The 18,788-nt window shown below is 49.8% G+C and overlaps 1 protein-coding gene across 3 annotated transcripts; it reads right to left on the minus strand.

The window, feature by feature from the left end:
• Nucleotides 1–322: 322 nt before the first annotated feature.
• On the minus strand, nucleotides 323–14,090 carry IL17B (interleukin 17B). 3 transcript variants are annotated; one of them, XM_065918874.1, is made up of 7 exons: nucleotides 14,001–14,090; nucleotides 13,860–13,924; nucleotides 10,966–11,225; nucleotides 7,147–7,231; nucleotides 4,893–5,159; nucleotides 1,836–2,125; nucleotides 323–595 (listed from the first exon to the last, which is right to left on the minus strand). In XM_065918874.1, the coding sequence occupies exons 5-7, from the start codon at nucleotides 5,022–5,024 to the stop codon at nucleotides 364–366; spliced, it is 654 nt and encodes a 217-aa protein (XP_065774946.1). In that variant the 5' UTR covers nucleotides 5,025–5,159; nucleotides 7,147–7,231; nucleotides 10,966–11,225; nucleotides 13,860–13,924; nucleotides 14,001–14,090; the 3' UTR covers nucleotides 323–363. The 3 variants fall into 3 exon arrangements, with proteins under 3 accessions (XP_065774946.1, XP_065774947.1, XP_065774948.1); XM_065918875.1 differs by having other exon boundaries at nucleotides 10,966–11,228; XM_065918876.1 differs by lacking the exons at nucleotides 4,893–5,159; nucleotides 7,147–7,231; nucleotides 10,966–11,225; nucleotides 13,860–13,924; nucleotides 14,001–14,090 and adding an exon at nucleotides 4,226–4,349.
• Between the last annotated feature and the right edge of the window lie 4,698 nt (nucleotides 14,091–18,788).

Genomic DNA, 18,788 nt, shown 5'->3' on the forward strand with positions numbered 1-18,788 from the left:
CAATCCCTGGGTCAGAAAGGTCCCCTGGAGAAGGGAATGGCAACCTACTCTAGTATTCTTGCCTGGAGAATTCCAAGGACGGAGGAGCCTGGCAGGATACAGTCCAAGGGGTTGCAAAGAGTTGGACCCGACTGAGCGACTAACATTTAAATGGTAAAAATGAATGTACAGTTTTTGTAATAACCCATCTCAGTGTTGAAGAACTCTGGGTGATGGAAAATCTTCCTCCATGTTGATCGAAATCTACCTCCCACCCAGTTTTGGCTTCAGAGCCACAAGGAGCAAACCCAAGGTCTTGCTTTACAAAAGACAGCCTTTACTTTTCATCGCCTTGCTCGGCAAGGGGGTGCGGGGAGGGCTGTCTCAGAAGATGCAGGTGCAGCCCACGGCGATGGTCTCCATGACCGCGCGCTGGCGGCAGGGCCCGGTGCGTGGCGGCAGAGGGCAGAGGCGGCGACGCACAGGCACCTGGCTGAACACGGGCACGCTCACCATGCTGCGGTCCTCCTGCATGGTGAAGGGGTTCACGCAGCCCAGACACAAGCACCGCGCCTCTGGCAGGTCTGCAGGAATACGGCTGGGGTCATGGTTGATGCTGTGGGAAGGCAGGAGAGAACGCAGGGCAGAAAGAAGGACGATCACGGGAAGAATGAACCAGCACCCACCACCACGCCGCTGCCTTTCCTAGCCCAGGTTTCTACTGCATAGCAAGCATGTGCCATGTGGAGGACAGGCAGTGGACTTGTGGGCCCGCAGTATCAGCATTGCCCGGGTGCTGGTTAGAAATGCAGAATCTCCCCCTACCCTAGACCTCCTGAATCAGAGCCTACGTACTCATAAGATCCCCAAGAAGGTCAAGGGCACAGCAAAGTAGAAGCCCGGCTTCAGAGGGTCTTTACAGACCCTTTCAGTTGCCACATTCCAGGTATGGGAGCCACTAGCAACATGGGGCTGTTCGAGCTTAAGATAATCCAAACTAGCTCCTCAGTGATACTAGCCACATTCTAAGTGCTCAGGAGGCACATGAGGCTAGTGGCTACCACACTGAACTTTACACTGTCACAGAAAGTTCTATGAACATTCTAGAGTCTCGAGATATAAATTGTGTGGCTAAAAATCTTTGGCCTGGGTTCATGAGTGAGGACCCCTCCAGGTCAGTCCTTTTCTTTATTAGTTAACCAACACGTATACACGTGGCCCCTTCTGTGTGCCAGGTGCTGTGCTGGGAAGTGGAGCTACAACCATGGTAAGACACCACTGCTGTCCCCTAGGGGCAGCAGGTCTTGATTCCAAGCCCAGCAGTGTATCCTAACCATGTGGAGATGTAGAAAATGCTACTTGCTGGGCCTCATCCCTGGAGATTTTGATTGGATGGGACGTGAGAATCCTTAGATGATTCTGATACAGGCACTGGGATGGTCTCATCTAGCGTGAGAGATGGATGTGCACACAGCCAACTCAGCACTGCCTGAAAGTTCTGTAAGCAGAGGTGTGTACAAGGCACTCCGAGCTGGAGGACATGGCATTAGGGGAAGACCTTTCAGGCCCTTCACTGGAGACTTGGAGAATACACCACCAGTGCCCGGCATAGATATCTCATTTCATAATAAGTCCGTGAAATAGATACTACTATCACCTCCACTTATAGTTGAGGGATCTGAGGCTCAGAGAGGCTAAGCAACTTGCCCAAGGCCACACAGCCAGTAAAAGGCAGAGCCAGGATGCAAACCTAAGCCTCTGAATCCAAGGTCTTCACTCTTGACAAGGAGAGTGGGCAGGGCATCCCCTTCAGCCCCCAACACAAAACTTTCCCATGGCTGCCTGGTCTGGCCTACCTGTAGCCCCAGGGTGACAGGCTCCTCTTGTTGGACAGCCACAGCTGCAGGTTGACCTCGCACTTCCTCCTGGCCGGCTCGGAGCTGTTCCTCAGCTGGGCCACCATCTCCGCCAGGTTCCTCTCATATTCCTCCATGCGGGCATAGGGCTTTGCCCGGGACACCAGGTCCAGCGGCAACTGGTGAGGCCCAGGGGCCAGGGTCCCAGGCCGCCCTGGCCCCTTTCTCTTGCCTTTGGGGTTCCTGGGCTGGCCCAGCCCCAGGAAGATGGAAATGGTGAGAAGGAACAGCTGGGGAGGAAGGCCAAAGGTCAAAGGTGGGAGAGACAGGTCACTGTCTAGGCCAAGACTCAGGCACAGGGAAGGAGGAGAGAAAAAGAAAGGCCTCTAGGGGAGACACTATCAAGCCCTGGCCTGGTGCCACCAGCCCACCACACCTGTATTGATACACGTGCATGCCACATTCATCACTAAATCCTGTTGCACCTCTTAAAAACCTCCCCACCCATCCACTTCTCTACCTGCACCAACCTGTCAGTTTCCCGGACAGCTCAGCAGCCTCCTATCTGGTACTCCACATCTCCCCATCTCCCCCTGGCTCCTTCCGATCAGTTCTCCACACCTGTCCAATGATAGGTTGGAATGCCAACCTATTAACATCCCCTCCCCAGGCCAGACCTCTGCTGTGTTCTCCCTCCTCAAGTCACACCTGGCTTCCTCTTGCATCCATGCTTCAGCCTCAGGCCTTCTCTCGAACCTTCCTCTCCTCGCACAAGGACTTTGCACAGGCTGCTTCCTGCAGCCACCCCGCATGTCTCGGCTCCAGTGTCACTTCCTTAGGGAGGCCTCTGTGGACCTTCTTGGGCTCTCAGCACCCCCATGCCTCCTTCATGACTGCCGTCCTCCAGTGTACGTGTGATCCTTTCCCAAGTCAGGCCCCACTAAGCACCAGCTCCGTGAGAGCCAGCACTCTATCTGTTTCCACACGCTGCCTTGTCCCCCATGTCCGCACAGTACTGGGCACTTAGGTATTCAGTGAACATTTGCTGAATGAATGAATGCCTGTCACCACCCCTGCCCATCTGTAGCTTGCAGTCTGGCAAGGAAAACAGATGGTGAACAAGAAACAAGCACCTAAGTCTCGCTAGCAGCAGGGTGAGGATGGGACCACACAGCATGTGGTCAGAGATGAGCAGGCCACCCGCTTAGCCTGGTGGCAGTGGGGTGGTCTTGCAAAGCCTTTCTGGAGAAGGGGGCATTTCTGGTGAGGTTTGAAGAATAAGACAGGGGCAGATGTAGGCAGAGGAAGCCTAAAAATGGTATGGAGGTGGGGGAGGGAACCGTGTGAGAGGAAGTTTCAGTGGCTTAAAACTTTGCTGAAAGGAAACGGTGGGACTGAAATAGAGTGGACAGGAGGTGAGCGCAGGAGATGAAGTTGGTGATGTGTGCAGGTCATGGCCAGAGACCCCTGATGAACTCCAAGACACTGGTTCTCTGCTCCTCCACGCCCCAACCATCTGCCTTCCTGACCCCTTGTCCACCCCAACCCGCTCTGCCCACCTCTCCCTGCACAACAAGCAGCATCAGGAAAGCCTCTCAGTCACATGGGAGAGGACCTGGGTGCCCAGCAGAATGCAGACTCCACAGGAAGCTGGGAGAGGAGGGCCAGGACTTGGATGGGAGCCAAGGCTGGTCAGAAGGGAGAAGCCTCCAGAGGGGACTTCATCTCCTCCCTGAGCCTAGCCAGGCTCCTACCTGCCCTGGATCCCTCACCCCACCACCTGCATGGCCCGTGCTGATCTCTCCTGCCTACCCAGCTAGTCTTGACCCTTGCAAACAAGTTTCAGCAGAGCCCCTCTTGGTAGAACCATTTCTTGGCACCAAACCCATGACAGATTCAAGTCGCTGGTACAGAAAGACATCTCCCTAACAATAGGCTTTCTCACCTAAGCTTCTCACATGGCATTCTTAAACCCTGGCTCTCCACTCAGAGAAATTCAGAAGAGAACCCATCTCCCTTCATCCCTTTAGAGATGGGAAACAGAGAAACAGAAGGACCTGCCCAAGGTCACACAGCCTGGATCTCAGGACACAGAGACTCTGGAAAAACCCGATAACTGAGATTGCCAAGATCTCCTCAGTTGCCTTTGGCCTGAAAGTGCCTTGGTGCAGTGGGGCTGCGCCCAGCTCAGGAGCCGGAGTCGCTGGCCATAGCTGCAGGCTCTGAGACCAGTCTCTGTTTCTCTCTCGTCCTGGGGGACAGGACAGAGGGAGAACTTGCCTCTGCAGATTCCAAGCCAAACAGAGGTGGCCATTAATCAATGGAGAAGAAGTAAAGAAACACTCAGGCCCTAAAAAGGAGTGGGGGTGGGGTGGGGAATCGCCACGTACCAGGTTGTACGGCCAGTCCATCCCGCGAGCCAGGCAATCAGCCTGCAGCTGCTGCCCGCCTGAAACCCCAGATGCCTCCGCCACGAGAATGGCAGCAACAGGACTCAGCGCAGCAATTATAGCTCGTCAGGGGGCTGCCGGGGGAGTGGGTGGGTGGGCTCGTCATCGCCTGGGAACCTTGGGCTCCCAGCTGGCGGGCCTGGCGCAGTGGCAGGCGGTGAGGGGCGTGGGGGCAGGCCAGGAGCCGGGCTGAGGTGCCCAGGGGCTGTTGACTGAGGGACAATGCCCTGTGTGTCTGGTGGGGCTCTGGCGGGTGGCACCTCCGCCTGTGGCCTGCGGCCGGCCGCCCAGCCAGCACCCACAGGGCCACCTAAGACAATCAGCTTCGTTAGTTTGGGGGATGGCAAGGGGGCAAGGGTGGAGGAGGGACAGGCTGTCCGTTGGTCAGAACAGCAAATGTTCTCGGAGCACGCTAGCCAGGAGCAAGACACAGGCCCCATCTCCCAGGGAAACAGCCTCAGGCACTCCAGCCTCAGCCAGCCCCAGGTGAGCTCAGAGGCCCTCAGCACCCCCATAGTTCCCAGGCAGGGAAACTGAGGCCAGAGTGAAGAAGGGACTTGTCTAGGATTATATAGTGAGTGAGGGATGCCAGAGCCGGGGTTCATACCTGGTCTCCGGGCAGGGCTTTATCCACCCCCCGTGCTGCTTTTCTTGGCGTATTTTCTGCACAGTTCCAGCCTGCTACGAACATGTTTCTGAATCTGTGTGCCCTCACGAGGGCCAAGTTCACGAGGTCCATGAGGACTTGATGGCCGGTTGTCCCAGCCTTCTGGATGCAATGCTCCCCCTCACATAGAAAAGGTCTCCACTCCAAGGACCTGTCCCTGAGTGGCTGCTTAAGACTTCCATCCTCTCTCAGCCTCAGTTTCCTTCTCTGTAAAATGGGAGCCGTGCCCAGGAATCAGTGGTGGCCTGGAAATTTCTCCTGGAAATCTTTCTGAGTCTCATTTCCCCAGTGTCTAAAACAACCTCTAGGGGTTGTTACTAGGAGTAAGGGAAATAAGCCACATTAAAAAAGCTGACACAGTGCCTGGCATGTAGTATGTGCTCAATAAACATAGCTGTTTATTATGAAGACTATCACTGTACAATAATAGTGTAATTGTTCTTGGGAACATTAGCTGCTCTATTCAGCATTAGAGCGAGCACAGTTCTCATGACCCAGCCAACTCTCCTTTCTACCTCTTTGGGTCCACCCTCCTAGCTGAGAGCTTTGGCCCTCACGGGCTCTGGCCAAAATTTCATGAGCTTAGGTAACCCCAGGGTCTTCTTGTCTAGGAATCATGTGCTGGATGGACCTGGTCTGGGTCTCTCCCCTCAAGTGAACAACCCAGTTGAATGTGAGCAAGCAAGCTCCCCTGAGGAGAAGGTGAAAAGGGGTGTGAAGAGGACAGAGGACAGGCTCCAGGACTACACCGTCCTGTTTGGGGCCACTCTTGGCCATTTACAGGAATCGCCGAGGGGAAGAACGCAGGGTGCAAGGCGCTCCTGAATGTCACAAGATTAATCTGTCCGGGGCAGGTTTCCACAGCATAACTGAGAAGCTGGCTGAGGCTCGAGCTCATGAGAGATACCACCATATTTGGTCAAATACTAGACAGGGCTCTATTCTATCGCTGGAAACTCCAGAGGGAGGGGGACTCTGAAAATACCTCCTCAAGCAACAAAGGCCCCCAGTCCCACCCCAGGCTGCCCCAGCCCCAACACCACAGTCCTTGGGACGTGTGAAACAGCCAGCATGAGGAGGCAAAGGATGGGGGCAAGCTGGTTGTAACCTGTGCAGCCTTCTTGCTGACCTTCTGCTGCTGCTGCTGCTGGGGTCCCACAGACGCGCAGCTGGGGGGCCCTTCCCTGCATCCACACAAAGGGAGAAATTAAAAGGTGAGAATTGGGCTACAAGGGGGTTCCTCAGCTTCTCAAGACCTCTGAAACCACCACACTCTTCTTCCCTGCCAGCAACACACACTGCGAGCTTCCATCTCCCAAAGACAGGGTTTGGCTGCCTCAGCTTCCAACTTCACACAGGTTCCAGGGTCCTGGCCCCAGAGTTCTAATGAGGCAGCCCCAGGAATCTGCACCTTACAAAGGCCCCAGTCAGGGAACTACAGGGCTCCTCACCTATCACCTGCCCCATCACCATTCTACCACAGGGAGACCAAGGCCCAGGGAGGGACAGGCCTTACCCAAGCTCACACAGCATGTTGGTGCAAAGCTGGGTAAGGCTGGTTCAAGCACAATTTATTCTCTTAATTCTTAAGCAGGGGGCCTGGATTCAATCTCTAGTCAGGGAACTAGATCCCACATGCTGCAACTAAGAGTTTGCATGCTACAACTAAAGATCCCACGTGCCACAACTAAGACCCAACACAGGCAAATAAATAAATTCAAATATTTTTTTAAAAGACAGAGAACCTAGAAGCCAGGCCAGTCCCTCTGGTGACCCCAAAGAGGGGAGAGGGATCTGTGGATACTTAAGCAGGTACAGTGAGGAGTCAAGGATGGGCCCAGTCACCATCATTGGGTTTCCCATTCCTGGGCCAGCTCAAGCCAGGAAGCAGGCCTGTTCTTCCAACCTTGGTTTCTAGAAACCACTGAGAGGTCATCAGACCTGAAGGATATCCTGAGGATGAGCCCTGGCTAACCACTGAAGGACCTTACCCTGCAGGTCAGAGCCAGGCCTGAAGGAGGCATGATAACAGAGACCCCACAGAGACCCCTTAGGTCTTTTCTGACAGTCAGTGACCAATACAGGGGATCAGGGAAGGGCTACATGGGCTGGAAAGCAAGGGGCAGGAAATGGTCGTGCTCAGAGCCACCAGGTCCCTCGGAGGCCGCCCAGCTAGAAGCAGTTCTGTACTCACCACCAGGTGGCACCACCAGAAAGCCAGATGTCCCCGTGGAGCAGGCAAACCCTGGCAGAACTTTCACGCCAGCCACTCCTTTTCCCTGGATGAAAACAAGGGAAGTAGGTAAGTAAAAGTCTTATGCCTGCCCATGGCCGCCCAAGCAACCCTAGCGTTGATGAGGACCAGTGCCTGGGACACCTTCCACATCAGAGCAGGAACTGCATGACACGCAACCAGCCAGGAGTGAGGGGGCAGGGGAGTGAGTGACTGCCTTTACTTGGAGCACCTACCATGTGTTAGGCCCTAGGCCTCTGGCATCAGAACAACGCAGTCTTCAGGAAAACAATAAGTAATAATAGCTGCTGCTTAATTCTATTTACTTAGACTACCTGCATGCATGCATGCTCATCTGCTCAGTCGTGTCCAACTCTTGCAACCCCATGGACAGTAGCTCATCAGGCTCCTCTGTCCATGGGATTTCCCAGGCAAGAATACCGGAGTAGGTTGCCATTTCTTCCTCCACTTAGACCACCTAGTACAGTGATAAGTCTTTCATGAGCATTGTTTTTTGTGGTTGGTGGTTTGTTTTTTAATCTTTTGGCCACACTGCTCAACATATGGGATCTCAGTCTGCCAACCAGGGATTGAACCTGTGCCTTCTGCATTGGAAGCATGGAGTCTTAACCATTGGATCACCAGGGGAGTCCCACGTGCACTGCTTTATTAAATCCTCCCAACCACCCTGTGGTGAGGTCTTAATTTTATTCCAAATCTACATATGGGGAAACTGAGGCTCAGAGAGCTCAAAGTCACAGAGGATTGAAAGCAAATTTGATTCCTGTGCATGCTGTTTCCTGCTGTGCAGGAAGGAGACGGGCATCACAGCCAGCAAGGAGGCAGGGATGTTCAACTGGTCAGCTGGTGATTGAGGAGGGTCTATGCTTGCCTCAGTCACACCTTGACATCATCAAACCAGATCCTGCATGTTGGGGCAGTCACTGAATTCAAGCCCAAACAGAGTCCTCATAGGGATATAGGAGTTTCCAAGCTGTGGGTCTGGCGCCCAGCAATATTCCTGGCTCATAGGAGGCATTCACTAAATACCTGATGCATTCAATCCAAACAGCTATATATATGTGACACAGGGTGGTAATGCTGGGATGAGCATGGGAGGCCAGAGCAGCGGAGAACCAGAGGAGGAGATGCAGCCCAGGAGGTCAGAGTTCAGACTCCAGAGGTTGACAGACCTGAGTTTTAATTCTGCCTCTGCCACTTCAGAGCTGTGTGACCTCAGGAAAGTTACTTGACATCTCTGAACTTAGTTTCTTATGCACAGTAGAGATAATAGTAACTTGGCTCTCAGTGGATGATGGTGGGGACCAAACGAGATAATGCATGTTATAACCCTCAGCAGAGCACCTAACAAAAGTAAGCCCTCAATCAGTGGCAGCTGCAATTGTCACTGTGATTGCTAAAACAAGTTTTGACTTGGGCCTTCTAAAGCATGCTTCTGAAGACCTCCCTGGTGGTCCAGTGGCTAAGACTTCGCCTTCCCAATGCAGGGGGCCTAGGTTTGATTCCTAGCCCGGGAACTAGATCCCACATGCTGCGACTAAAGATCCCACGTGCCACAACTAAGACCTGGCGCAGCTAAATGCATAATCTTCCTTCTAAAAAAGGTGGCTACCTAGGATGTTCCTGGGTAGGAAGGGCACTATGATAGGGGGACAAGGATAGAACCAGCAGAAGAATGTAGAGGTCCCTGTTCCCCATGGGCTCACCCTGGAGCCTCAGCTGAGCCAGGAAGGCCTGTGGGGATTCAGTGTAGAGATTTGCCCAAGTGGACCCAGTAAGGTCAGAGAAGGCAGGAGGAGACTAGCAGGCGCCTCTGCTGCAAGATGGAGGGGGCTGTGGCCAAGAGGGCGCATCCTCCACTGGAGGTCTTGGCTCTCCTGCTGAGCTGCCCACCCCATCCCCCACCCTCTCGGGGTAGGAGTTCTTCTCCCAGGCCCATATTTGCACAAATGCCTCCCTCACTGCTCGCTTCAGGGCCCCAGCCAAGAGGCACTATTTTAAGCTCCCTGGACGGGAACGCTGTTGGTGGGAACAGACCCAGCCAGAAAGCTCCCAGTTCTCAAAAAAGGGCAAGGCCTGGGTGAATGGGCGGCCACTGGGATATGCAGAAGGCCCACCACGTCCACATGACCCTCTGCCCAGGCCAGGAGCCAATGCCTCTGTTTCCAGGGGCAGTCAAGCAAACATGAGTGGAGGAGGGATAGGACTCTAAGAGTGGGCTTGTTCTCTGGGACTGGGTGACCGTGGCCACCCTTCCACCCAGGATCCAGCCTTGAAAATGTCAAGTTTGTGTTTCTGGATTGCAGATTGACACTGGGGAATATCTTGTGTTAGCCCTTACTAGTGTAAGAACTCCTTTTAAAGCGTCTTTGCTGGACACCTCCATTGTAGGGCGATCATTTGTCTCTGAGGTTGCACATCCCACTTTTCAGAGCTTTTGTTGTTGAAAATAACAGTGATAAAGGTTTCGTCTTTCATTATACTTCAGTCCCCTCCTATCACGCAATTGGGTATAGTGGCAATTTCAGACTTCAGAAGTGGTGCCTGAAGCTTGCTGTGCCACATCCATTTTTTTCTAACTTCAATGAGTCTCAGTTGCCTCATAAGGTTGTTAAAATGGCTTCATCATAAAAATTATGACTTGCCCAGCATACAATGGATACTTAAGATTTGGCTAGTTTGGGTTGCTTTTATAGTAATGTGGTTAGTTTGTGTGTGACTGTGTTTGTTGTATGGTGTTTTTGTGGTATATGTGCTATTTTTGCTTTTTGATCGTGAAGAACCAGAATAGATTAATATTTAAAGCATACACTTTGAAATATAGCAACTGCATCCCAGCCCCACCACAAAACAGCTGAGTCACCTCGGGCAAGTAACCTAACTCTTCTGAGCCTGTGTCCTCCTTGAGAGGAGGGGAAACTTAATGGGAAAATGTACATAAAGCACCTGGCACAGTGTGGGTTCAGTGAATGGCCATGCTACACATTATTCTTAGCTGTGCTCAATCAGGTCACACCAAACTCTAGAATCACTTTCTTCTAGAACTTTTCAGCTGCCAGAGTGCCAGTAATAGCATGGACTGCCCTGGGAAAGAGTGAGCTCCCCATTAGCCGAGGTGTTTTAGTGGAGGTCAGAAGACCAGTTGTGAGGGAAATTCAAGAAAAAGAGAGTGTTGGGCTCTCTGAGTTTTATAAGTTCCCTTCCAGCCGGGAGAGGTCAAATCTGACGTCCGAGGCCTCAGGCCCCCCTGCAGGGCCATCCTGCCTGCCTCTACTTGCCCAGACCTAGACAGGAAGGAGCCCAAGGGGGCCTGTGAGGGATGTGGGATAAACAGCCTGTCCTCAGGGCAGATGGAGGCGCCGGGCCCCCTGCCCACCAGCATATCCTCCCCTCAGTCCCAGGGGATGTTTATACTCTGGTCAGAGTTTACAGGACGTCTGGACTTACAAAATCCAGAGTTCTGATTTCCTCCCCACAAACTGTCAGCCCCTCCTCTTGCTGGGTGGGTCTGCACCTATTTTGGGTGGGAAGCCCCATCCTCCAGGGGAAGCAGGAAAGGGTGAGAAATGTTCTCTTCAGACCCCCAGAGCCTGGACCCCAGAGGAGGAGGGAGCTTGTACTATGGGGGATGAGCTGAGAAGGCGGTGGTATCTCACAGCTGCTTATGGGAGAGGAGTCCTGGGAGGGAAGACACTTCCCTTGCAGCTTGGGTTCAAAGACCTGCTCCCCCCAACACAGCTAATAGTGGATGGTACTCACCAAAGTCTGACTTACATATTGGCTTCAGCTACTGGCTCAGATAGTTCTGTGGGTTTTTTTTTTTTTTGCCCAGGTTTTGGAGTATACTTGCAGGACTGCAAATTTGTGGATGGGGTCTTGCCTGTGTGGGTTTTGTTTCAATATTGATTTGAAGAGTCATCAGGCGGAAGCTTCTCGCAGGCCGTGGACACACCTCATTCATATGTGCTTCTCAAGCGCCTGGCTCCAGAGTCTGGGCTCCGCGGTGACCAGGGCAGGATCTGCTGAGAAAAGAGAGAAACCCTAAGGCTACTCACTATGCACCACTTGGGGGACAGGCAGAGACTCCAAGATCCATCACCTTCACTCTTCAGCAAGGAGCCCTGATGGCCACAGCCAAGGCTTTCATCCTCACCCTGCTTCCCCTGACCAGAAAACAGCCTCCAAAACTTGCAGGCTCTTAGAGCTGCAGTGAACTCAACCCAGGCCTCCCAACAGAAGCTTATCCCAGTGGTCTGAACCTCTTGAGAGACAACATTGAGAAGACATACCAAGTGGTGGTTTACATACCTCGTCTAGGAGGCTCTGTAAGTTTCTAGGAGCTGTGACCTTCGAGGTAGGAGCAAGGGAGAGCCTTAAGAAGTCTTGAGAAGGGTTTATTCCCTTCATTTAATGAATATATACTGAGTACCAACTATGTACCAGGCATTGTTCTAGGCACTGGGTATACAGCAGCGAACAGTTAAAACAGTTCCTGAGCTCATATTCTTTTAGAGGATGGTATCAACATTTGAGGACAAGCCTGTGACTTAGGGTCTTGCTGGGCCCCTCTCTTCTGAGTCCCCTGTACCTCTTGTATCCGTGGGAACTCCTACATCTCCTGGGAAGCCCATGACCTCAGCCCTCAGGGCATGTGGAGGAAGGTACAATGTCTCCAGAATGTGAAATCTTGCCAAATTTCCATTGGAAGGTCAGTTCTCATAAATTCTGTATTTGTGGGGAAAGAGGAAGAAGTGCCTAGCGTGGAATCTATTTCCAAAGTCTGGTTCCCAGGAAAGAAGCCCCAATCCACTCTTCTGCTGTTAGAAGACAGTTTCAAGGTTTCTGACCCTGGGAGACGGAGGTGGTCCAGCCCTAGGACCCAGGCAGATGCTGCAAGTAGTTGTGCTAGTGATACCCCTCTTATATTGGTCACAGTCTACAGTTTACAAAGCACATTTATATCTGTGACTTTATTTATTCCTGGCATCAATCCTATGTAAATGTAAGATTTTCACAGGAGCTCTCATAAGTAGGCAGAACAGTGAGAATTCAGATTTTTCCCTAAGATCTCTGCTTAATCACACTACTGTGCTATGAAAACACCAGAAACTAGACTTCTACATTTAACAGGAGGTCATACATTAAAAGAATAAAAAGAAAAAAAAAAGATTTTCACAGGAGTTGAAACTGAGGCCCAGGGAAGGGAAATAAGCTGTCCATGTTCATATAGTAGGTAAAAGGGTGACAGAGCTTGAGATGAAAGGCTGGGCTCCCAAAGCCACTTCTGACCCCCACCCAACCCTAACCTTTGCCCCAGTTAGGGAATGAGCATTGTATGTAGGCTGTGGTTAGAAGTGGGCGCCCTGTCGTTAGGCAGTGCGCACAGGGCACCAGAAGCCATCCAGATCATTTCTGACACAGCCTGGCTATGCTCTACGGGCAAACCTACATTCGAGGGAAATGTGTCTGAAGAGAGGGCTCGGTGCCCAAGGGATATGTTTTCTGAGTCAGCGCTGGAGAGAGTTCAAAGGTCAGGCTAACCGTGCTCTCCATCCAGCCTACCCCCCACCCCCCTACTGTGTGCTCTTGGAAAAAACTGCTTTTGGCTCTTCAGTCAAGGAATCACATAACTATGTCCATAATTTTTTGTCTTCCATATTGGGATTCCTTTGCATTCTATCTTATTATCTCAACCACAGAGCCAGCTCTGACCCTGTCATTCCAGAATCACTTATGAATCTTGTTTTTTAGACCATTTCTTAGAATCACAGGCTCAAGGGGACCTTACGCGTCATTTAGCTGGCGACTCAGTGATACTCCTATCAGATGTTCCCAGTTTCTTATTAGTCTCTACTTCTTTTAAAAATGTCTGTCTCCCCTGTTCTTCATCGGATGACAAATTTGCTCTTGAGAATACAAAGAATAAAGCTGTTCCCTCTTCCTGTGACAAGCAGTATCAGTCAGGATGGGCCAAGTTGCGCTGCAGTGAGAAGTAAACCTCTTGAAGGCTTGGCCCAGGAAAGGCGCCGTTCTCATCTACAAGTCCTATGTAGGCTGCCTGAGTGGGTTCTGCTCATCAGAATCTCTCAGCAACACAGTGTGGTGGAAGTTTCATCATGATACTTGCCTCTACAAGCACCGTAATTGGATCAGAAGTATACAGGCAGTGGATTTACAAAGGTCAATGACAGGTTCTAGAGTCTTGGCTCCAACCATTTATTTTCTTCAAGCAAATTAGTCCATCTCTTTAAGGTTCTGTCTCTTATCTATAAAGTGAGGATCATGAGAAAGTACCTATCTCGCAGATTTGGTATGAGATTAACTGAGAGGATGGATGTAAACCCTTGGCCCAGAGTCTGGTTCATAGAAAGAACTCAATAAATGTCAGTTATATATAATTTTACCACGGAATTTTGTTAACTGAATAGTGCCTACCAGCTCCAGACAGAACAGTGGTTCTTTCCACTGTTCCTCATGTTGACCAGTTTGAATTCCTTTGAAGAGTTCTTTTATGATGTAAGTCATTTTCACATTATTTTTAATGTACTTTATCTCATGAGAGAGACCTTTAAGGGTTCAAAGCTGAGGCACAAAAGGATACATCCACGTGTCTTGCCAACCCCAACCAATTTATCCAGTTTAAGGTACATTACCAAGTCCTGTTGAGGAATCCAGAGAAGAGAAGAAAATCTGGAGAATCCTTGCTCAAGTTACAACCCTATGGTAGAGAAACACAGCAATCAAACTGCCGAATGTCAGAGTGACTAGAGACTTTTAGAAGAAAAAGGTCCCACCTTGACCACTCTTTCACAGAAGGGTAAACACAAGTCCAGAGAGGAAAGGGGGACGATACAATGTCACACAGCAGTTCAGAGTCATAGCTGAGACCAGAACTCACTTCCTTCAATCCCAATCTTGGGGCTTTCCACACATCACATGAGGGAACAACATCCTCTACCACTGGGCAAGGAGTGGGGCAGATATCTCGGAGTTATAGCTTGACCTCATTTCACAGAGTTGTACTCTGATGGAGTTGTAAAGTTAAGAACTTTATAAACATTACCTTATTAAGGCTTCTTGGAAACCCAAAGTCACAGATCCTCTGGGTCATGGGACATGCGTTGAGCATCCAGTGAACAAACAAAGGGTAACGTTACATTTTTCACTTCGTTTAGGAAACCTGGCTTCTAATTATAGGATTTGTTTAATAATCCCGGGTGGTTTACAAAGGCTTGGAGTCAGCCTGCAGTCCTGAGGGCTGCTGAGGAGTGTCAGATGTGGAGATGCAGGAGGGGCGAGGGTAGGGAGCCGGGAGGGGGCCTCTGTGGCAAAGGGGAGGGATGGATGAGCAAAGTCAACTTAAGCCGAGGCCTGGAGGGGACTATTAAAGTAATTTCGCCTAATCCCACCAACCAGGTTGCTCCCATCTGGAAATTATCTCCAATAACTCCCCTCTGTTACCATAACCCTTTCATACAAGGGCAGTGAACCTGAACGTGCTCTGTGGCAAGCAGGTGACACAATGATCACACTGCTCTTGGCTTCTATAAAAAACTGACCCCCTTCATTAGCAGTCATGATTAGTGCCTTTCTCATTGGGGAAATATGGACTAGGAGTTGGTTAGACCTCCATGGTTATTTAAATAAATGTATTTTAAGTAAGTTATTTTTAAAAATAAATCTTTACAAAATTTGTAAAGTACTACTATACTAATATATTCTATCTTCTTAATACACAAAAAAAGAAATTAGATAGTAATAAAAATATGTCCTTATATTATAATAATTGTATATATAATAGAATATAGACTATAACTAAACCCCTTTAGTTAAGTTCATCACCTCAGTGCAGATCAGGAAAAAAAATCAAAAACAGAAAACTACAATGAAGTAAGACAAAATCCCCCAAATCCCCATATTCTTGCAAACATCTAACAGTGTATTTTCAAACACTTGTGCAACCATACACACACTCATACTGTGTCACAGGCAGCTCCTTTGCACCATTCAGGCTGTGATTCAGTTCAGTTCAGTTCAGTCGCTCAGTCATGACCGACTCTTTGCAACCCCATGAATCGCAGCACGCCAGGCCTCCCTGTCCATCACCAACTCGCAGAGTTTACTCAAACTCATGTCCATCGAGTCAGTGATGCCATCCAGCCATCTCATCTTCTGTCGTCCCTTCTCCTCCTGCCCCCAATCCCTCCCAGCATCAGGGTCTTTTCCAATGAGTCGGCTCTTTGCATGAGGTGGCCAAAGTATTGGAGTTTCAGCTTCAGCCTCAGTCCTTCCAATGAACACCCAGGACTGATCTCTAGAATGGACTGGTTGGATCTTCTTGCAGTCCAAGGGACTCTCAGGTTGTTATTACTGTGGCCCAACTGCTCCTCAGACTTTCCAGGAAGAGCACGAAGCAAAGTGCAATGCGGCCGTTCCCCCGGAGGCTCTTACTTCCCTTCTCTTACACACCCGGGGGTCCCCTAACCCTTACAGGTGTCTGGGGGTTATAGGCAGTGACGAGCCCCACCTGGTGCTGTATCAATGTGTCGACCATGATAGAAGGATATGAATGTCCAAGCAGAAGCTGCTCTTGGTGAATTACATTCAGAACTGTGGGTCAAGTTCACAATCCCCAAAGGGCCTACAGAGTTGAAAGCTAATATTCTCCCTAGACCCGGAAGGGCTCCAAACCAACTGCCTAGGGCCCTTCAACAGGGCAAATCTGTCCCATTTTCCAACAGCATTCATATGCCAGAGAGTCACAGAAATTTCAAAGGACTGTACCACACCATTGCCCCTCCCCTACAATCACTCCCTCCCCGGTGATCAGCACAAAAGATTTGTTACATCCCTCTCTCCCGGCCTTTCTCAGAAATACTCCCTTCAGGCAGTTCATAGTGACCTTCTGTCCTGGTCTGTCCATGCGGTGGACTAAGGCAAGAGGAAACACAAACCTAACCTCCAGCAGGGCATCATCTTGCTACATCCACACTTACTCCTCCACACAGACACATCATTTATTTTGTTATGGTAAAAATATGCACAACATAAAACTGAACATTTTAACTTTTTAAGTGTACAATTAAACCGCATTAAGTACATTCACAGTGTTGTGCAATTATCACCACTATCCAATTCCAGAGCTTTTTCATCATCCCAAATAGGAACTCTACAGCCATTAAACATTAACTCCCTGTGTTCTTCCCACCAGGCCTGGCAACTACCATTCTTTCTGTCTCTATGACTTTGTCTCCTAGATACCTCATATAAGTGGAATCATACAGCATTCATCCTTTTTGTATCTGATTTATTTCACTTACCATAATGTTGTCAAAGGTCACCCATGCTCGCACGTACCATAATTTTGCTCCTTTCCATGGCTGAATAACATTACATTGCATGCATGAACCACATTTTGTTTATTCATTCATCCATTTATGGACACTTCAGCTGTGTTCACATTTTGGCTATTGTGAATAATGCTGCTGCAGAGGCCAGTGAACAAGTGTCTAAGTATCTGTGGGTTTTGGTGGTGGTGATAATTATTACTATTATCATAGCCATCCATCCTGAAGAGTGTGAAGTGGTATCTCATAGCAGTTTGGCAATCACATCATTTTATTTAAATGGCATTATTCCATATATCTTCTTCTATACCATGATCTTTAACCTCAGTAATATGTTGTGGACAGCTATTTATAAAATATTTTTGAGGGACTTCCCTGGTGGTCTAGTGGCTGAGACTCCATGTTCCTAATGCAGGTATGACCCCTGGTCAGGAACTAGATCCCACATGCCACAACTAAGAGTTTGCTTGCCATAACTGAAGAATTACACATGCCACAATGAAGATCCCACGGGCCACAGCTGAGACTAGGCACAGTCAAATAAGTAAGTGAAATAAAAAAATATTTTAAAATACATGTATTTTTTAAAAGTTGGTTTGATGACAATTATAAGCAGTTCTTCACTCATTGTTTATTACCTCTCAGAATCAAACTCAGTCAATGAAACAATGTTTCATATGCTCATCACAGAAACATACAGAGCTTGAGGAGCTTGATTTTCAATGTTCCAAAACATGTCTCCCAAATGATCACCTTTGAGTTCGGCCTTTGGGCCGAATCAGGGGTCAGGGACAGGTTGGGGTGAGAACATTAAGTGTGAGATAAAGCTCACAGGATCTAAGGGCTGGAAGGGACTTGTCAAACTGTCATTCAGTCTGTAGCTGTCGTGGTAAAGTGATGAGTTCTCTGACCTATCAATTTATCAAGATAGCCCACTAGTTCATCTCTTCCTTGAGTAAATCCATTGACTCAAAAAGTCCTTCCTGGGACTTCCCTGGCAATCCAGTGGTTAAGGCTCTCTGCACTGGGGGTGCAGATTCGATCTCCAGTTGCAAACTAAGATCCCACATGCCCCCGCCAAAAAAAGTCTTTCCTATGTAGGTCTAAACCCCATCTTCCTTCAGGTTCAGCTGTACCAGTTCAACCTCTTCCTTGATCACCAGTAGAGGTGGAGTAGCTTTGCTCCATTCCCCTGAGTCTCCAGGTCTCCAGACCCCTCACCCTCCCACTAGGGATTACCTTGACCCTGACAGCACACACTCTCTGAGGACACAGAACTCAAACACGCTCATACTTAGCCCCTAACAAGAAGCTCCCCTCACCTCCTCAGATGCCTTACTCTGGCCTACTCACAAAGTCGGAGTCTCACTTCTACTTCCCCTGGGAATGGAGGGGTTTCACGGCTGCCTCGCCACAGTGTGGAAAGAAAAGCCACATTACACAATGGTTAATAGACATAAGGCACTAACAGCTCCCAAGAGAGGGCATGAAAGCAGACAGAAATGGTTTCAGAAATGTTTGAGACAGATCCGGGGAGACCGTGTCACAAATGGCTGCCATTTAGTTAGTCTCTTGAGATATTTTGGCTTCGGGACACCTCCTCTCCTAGGATCTGCCTCCAGGTCATTTCAAATCCTTGCTCTGACCTCTAGTAAAAGACTTCCTGATAAAGGAAACTTGGCTCACAAGGGTGGCCAACTCATGCTTGGCCAAGCACGCAGTTCATGAGTATTCAAATGGTGGGTCTCTCCATGACTTACACTGGTTATTTTTCTGTTTTCTTCTCTGTCTTGATGTAATATTCTGACGCGACAGTAGCAGAAGTAACAGAACCATAACTTAGGTTTCACAGCTTCCAAAGTGGACCTTCCATCATTTTGATGGCTCCATCGGGCTGGCTTTATCTTTACCCTGGGGGCCGCTGGCGGTTTTTTGGAGTGTCAGACAAACAGGGCAGGGTGAGCAGGGTGTGGGGTGGGGGTGGCAAGCCTTCCTTGCCACAATCTTACACCCCAGGGGTACACGTGTAAATGGCATCCGTTTTCTCGGTTCAGGAAGGAAGCAGATGACATGAATAGCAAACCTGCTATGTGTCAGGTGTGGGGTAAATATCTGGCATTTACTGAGCCACACAGGACTGACCCCATCATAAGCACGGTCTGGCTTCATCTTCACAGCAATCCTGGGAGGCAGGGGCTGCTTCTAGCTCCATCTTACAGAGGAGGAAAGTGGGGG

The sequence above is a fragment of the Muntiacus reevesi genome, chromosome 1 (assembly GCF_963930625.1).
Source record: "Muntiacus reevesi chromosome 1, mMunRee1.1, whole genome shotgun sequence".
In the NCBI taxonomy this organism is placed as follows: Eukaryota; Metazoa; Chordata; class Mammalia; order Artiodactyla; family Cervidae; genus Muntiacus; species Muntiacus reevesi.

What these genes read in the sequence shown, in the direction of transcription:
- IL17B (XM_065918874.1), bottom strand. Translation starts at nt 5,024, where the DNA reads ATGGACCTCGTGAACTTGGCCCTCGTGAGGGCACACAGATTCAGAAAC. An exon ending in AAGCCCTGCCCGGAGACCAG is followed by an intron (nt 2,126 to 4,892) that starts GTATGAACCCCG and finishes CTTCCTCCCCAG; the next exon opens with CTGTTCCTTCTCACCATTTC. An exon ending in CTGTCACCCTGGGGCTACAG is followed by an intron (nt 596 to 1,835) that starts GTAGGCCAGACC and finishes GCCTTCCCACAG; the next exon opens with CATCAACCATGACCCCAGCC.